This window comes from Diabrotica virgifera, chromosome 8, assembly GCF_917563875.1.
Source record: "Diabrotica virgifera virgifera chromosome 8, PGI_DIABVI_V3a".
Classification (NCBI taxonomy): Eukaryota; Metazoa; Arthropoda; class Insecta; order Coleoptera; family Chrysomelidae; genus Diabrotica; species Diabrotica virgifera.
In genome coordinates, this window is record NC_065450.1 from 111,644,817 (window position 1) to 111,649,437 (window position 4,621).

General features: G+C 31.7%; 1 protein-coding gene across 1 annotated transcript; it reads right to left on the bottom strand.

Annotated features, from left to right (window-relative positions):
* Nucleotides 1–262: 262 nt before the first annotated feature.
* LOC114336543 (DNA replication complex GINS protein SLD5) lies at nt 263–4,286 on the bottom strand. The gene is made up of 2 exons (XM_028286914.2): nt 3,798–4,286; nt 263–601 (listed from the first exon to the last, which is right to left on the bottom strand). Exons 1-2 carry the CDS (start codon nt 4,219–4,221, stop codon nt 348–350), a joined length of 678 nt encoding a protein of 225 aa, XP_028142715.1. The 5' UTR covers nt 4,222–4,286; the 3' UTR covers nt 263–347.
* Between the last annotated feature and the right edge of the window lie 335 nt (nt 4,287–4,621).

Below are 4,621 nucleotides of genomic sequence, written 5' to 3' on the forward strand. Positions count from 1 at the left end.
CACAAACTTCATCAAATATTACACGACATTACAGGTTAGCTGTCAAACAATCAAATGGGTCGAAGTGCATGCTTATGCCATCTGTGCAAAAAGTGCCAAATTATTTTATATGTACACTACGTAGACTACAGGCAACGCCATGCAGTTACTTTAAATTCGAATCAGAATAGACATTTCATTCAATCGTTTCCTTACGTTGCCGAAAGGCAACACTATGCATTTAAGGGTTAATCTTACAGTATACAATTAAGTAAAGCACTAGTTAAGTTTTAAATTATGTATATTACACTAAAAAAGTTTAAAATACACACAGAACTGTTTTAAATAGACCTAATATAAAAATTTTATCATATTAAATGAACTTCACCTTTTTTCACTAATTCAGATATACTACTGTATGAAATAATCATTTGAGATCCACTATTAAAGTCAACTAGATCACTCTCTGGATTATTTTCTTCAATTGAAATTCCCTCCACTCTGTTTTTCGATTTTAAAAACACAAAACTATTTAAGTTTGGTTCAATAATTTTATCTGACCATGCGTCAGACTGATTACCTGGGTAACATTTTATCAATTTTTCGAAGTACTGTTTCATTGCTTAAAATAAAAAAAAAATTAATACAGAGTCTGTAATTTGGACTAAATTCAATATCTCAAATACTAATTGTTTTTTTGAAAAATGCTCAGACCCGTCGATTAGTATTTCAAATTGTCCTTTATGACATACAATAATAATGTATCAGGGTGTCCCAATTTAGAGATATGACGTCATCGTTGATTTTCTTAAATAGCAACACTGTCATTTTGATAGCTATTTTGATAGGGTGTGTAAAGTTATACACAACTGCAAAATATTAAATTTTTATTCTTTACCATTTACAAGATGATAGAAAATAACACAGTTATGTCTGTAATTTGGAATAAATTCAATAATTATAATACTATTTGTTTTTTTGAAAAATGCTTGGACCCGTCGATTATTATTTCAAATTTTTATTTTTGACATACAATAATAATGTATACAGGGTGTCCCAATTTAGAGATATGAAGTCATCATTGATTTTCTTAATTAGAAACACTGTCATTTTGATAGCTATTTTGATAGGGTGTGTAAAGTTATACACAACTGCAAAATTTCAAATTTTTATTTCCTACCATATACAAGATAATAAAAAAATAACAAAGTTATGAACAAATAATCAAATAATAATTGAGTTTAATTATTTCAAATAAGCAAATGCTCATAACGTTGCCCATTGACAATTTGAAAATAATTGAGGACAACATTATGAGTATCTGCTTAATTGAAATAAATTAAATTCAATTATTATTTGATTACTTGCTTTTCATAACTTGCATTTGTATATAACTTTACACACCCTATCAAAATAGCTATCAAAATGACAGTGTTGCCATTAAAGTAAATCAACTATGACGTCATATCTCTAAATTGGGACAACCTGTATACATTATTATTGTATGTCAAAAATGACAATTTGAAATACTAATCGACGGGTCTGAGCATTTTTTAAAAAAACAATTAGTATTTTAGTTATTGAATTTATGCCTAATTACAGACACAACTTTGTTATTTTCTATTATCTTGTAAACGGTAGAGAATAAAATTTGATATTTTGCAGTTGTGTATAACTTTAGACACTTTATCAAAATAGCTATCAAAATGACAGTGTTGCCATTTAAGAAAATCAATGATGACGTCATATCTCTAAAATGGGACACCCTGTATACATTATTATTGTATGACAAAAAGGACAATTTGAAATACTAATCGACGGGTCTGAGCATTTTTCAAAAAAATAATTAGTATTTGAGATATTGAATTTATTCCAAATTACAGACTCTCTCTGTATATACAGAACTGTATAAATTAACAGAATTATGTAAGTAAATCAACACAAATTTGTATATTATTATATTCAGACCATTCTCCAATCTATCTGACAATTATTAATGACAGAACCATTATGAAAAATCAAAACCGAATTCTAATTAATAAACGCACAGATTAAAATTATCTTAATCAACTGCTGGGGGATGAAATGGCTCTCTCAAGAAATAATTGGATGAAGAACTAAATGAATTTTACAGTGCCATTCAGAAAGCTGCATAGAATAGTCATCATCATCATCAAGGCCTGTCATTGCGGATGCAATGTTTGCTTCTCTTACTTAGAGCTCTTTGATTCGCTTATTGCAGTGAATCACTCCGCATTCTTCTTGTGTGTTGTCAAATTTTGTTGTATGACTTAGCTTTCATTACAATATTCTTCCACTCGTTTCGATGTGTGCATTGTTCCCTCCAGTTTCTCATTTCAGGATTTTGATATCTCTTATGAATTGGCCCTCCCATCTTTCTCTGGGTCTTCCCCTTGGTCTTTCAGTTTCTGGATTCCATCTGGCGATCTTCTAAATCAGTAGGTCGTTTTTCCATTTTTCTATGTGTTCCAAGTTCCAGCCATCTCAGTCCCTGCGCTTTAATAAATCTAACTATATCTTCTCCCTTCATTATGTCTCTTAGTCCATGGTCATTATTCTTCTCATTTCTCCGTTTACCATTTTCTTCTCCGTTTACGATTTGATTATTTTTTATTGGAAATTGGCACCGCCCACAGGCAAGTCATTCTATCTAATCCTTAAACTATTGGAACTTGACACGTGGGTGTATTTGAGATAAGTTTCTCTCAGTTCCTAAAAAGTTATCGCAACAATTAGGTTGAGAGTAGTTTCTCAGACGACGCTGGACCGTTTGTGTCACTTTTTTGTGTTCATACTTGGAGCTCAAGACGAACAATAGGATGTTCTTATTTTAGAAAAATGGAAGATTTGCAGTTTATGTCCTTGTAGAAAGCGCAAGATGACAAAATACCTGTGCTTGCGTTGCAAAAAGCCTGTTTGTTTGGGATGTGCAAAACCACTACCTATGTAAAAATTGCATATAAAATTGGTAAAGTTTGACTGATGCTGGAAACAAACATTTTTGATCGATTTTTATTTTACCTAGTTTTTTGTTTAGTGTGCAGTTTGAAAATTTATCCTAGAAATACATTTTTTTTTCATGTTGTTTTTTATATTTTTTTTTATTTACTTTACACAAGTATCTAATTTTTCACAAATATTTGTGCGGATTTCAGTTTTATTTTAATATTTTTTTCTTAACCCAAATAACGCCCAAATCTAATATGTTCACTTTTATATAAATATATCAGGGTATGTTTGTAACATTTATTCTTAATAAAAAAATTATTTTTGAGTGTTGTTTTGCTTTCTTGAAAACAGTAGTTTTGCAGACGACGCCGGACCAGTTACGCTACTACTACAGTACCGGACCAGTTAAGGGTTAACGACCAAACATTGCAATCATGCACACAAATCACAGACCTGGGCATCAATTTTTGCTAGCTCATTTGAAAGGTTATTTAATCATCGTTAATTCTTTACTCAATTTACTCTTTATTCAATTATGTAATTTAATTCAAAAATTTTTTAGACACCCCATATAAATAATTACGTTAATGTTTACACATTGAGACACAATCCACACAGGGCAGCATGCCATGTTTCTACATCGTGTGGCCAGCATTGCACACCCACATATTAAGACACATCGCAGAGTAGGCTACGAATGCCCCCCAAATAAGATGCGTTGCTCAGTGTTCAAGACAAAGATATCGTGTGCTTGAATCTGTGTTGTGCTGCCCTGCATGGGTTGTGTCGCATGTGTCTCAATGTGCGCTTTGCCTAAAATTTACAAAAAAGAAATTGCAAAAACTTACTGTGAGAGTAATCCTTGGCAAATTTAAGCTCTTGCTCACTTAAATATAATTCGTCCCCATTTTCAAGTCTTTTAGATTCTTCGTTTAGAATGTGAATTACATAAGCTTCAATTTTTTCCATTCTGGTTCTCAAATAACTAGAAATTAAAAATCTAAGCCTGTCTACTTCCAATTGATAAACACTTTTGGTAAAATCTGTGCTACTAAGCTTTTTTATATTCTCCTCCATCGTTATGATCTGATCTAAAATAATATCTACAATTTCGGATCTATGGGGAAGAATTTCTGGTGCAAATTTTTCATTGACCCAAGCTTCTTCCATTAATTCTATCACTTCTGCTGGTGTAATTTGTACTTGATCATCGGATTCATTGGAAGCATTTTCGATATCATCTACTATTAAATCTTCGCTTAAATCTTCCATTAATGTTTTATCTTTTTAATAATTATCAAAGGTTAAGCAAACAAACTCTTTCCCGCGCTGTCACTGTCACTGTCACATCTTTCTCGATGCACTTTTGATGACTTTTGTCGCCATCTACACAAATGACACAAACCACAAACTACTAACAGCCGTGAAATGAGAAAATTGGCAACGTTGCAGGTAGTCCGATAATACTATGGATAATACAAAATACAATAAACCAGCGGTTCTCAATCTGTGGTACATGTATCACTGATGCTACACAAATAATTATTTGAGGTGGTACACAAGAAGCAAAAACAGCTAAAATCAGCACCACTATTATAGTTAATTATATATAGCACCTACCTAGCGACATTATTTCAGTTCGAAGTGGTTAAAGCATTTAAATATCTAGGAG

Bases quoted from the DNA above. Each gene is read 5' to 3' on its own strand.
- LOC114336543 (XM_028286914.2), bottom strand. From the start codon at position 4,221: ATGGAAGATTTAAGCGAAGATTTAATAGTAGATGATATCGAAAATGCT. The intron at 602-3,797 runs GTAAGTTTTTGC...TTTTATTTTAAG, and splicing joins TGCCAAGGATTACTCTCACA to CAATGAAACAGTACTTCGAA.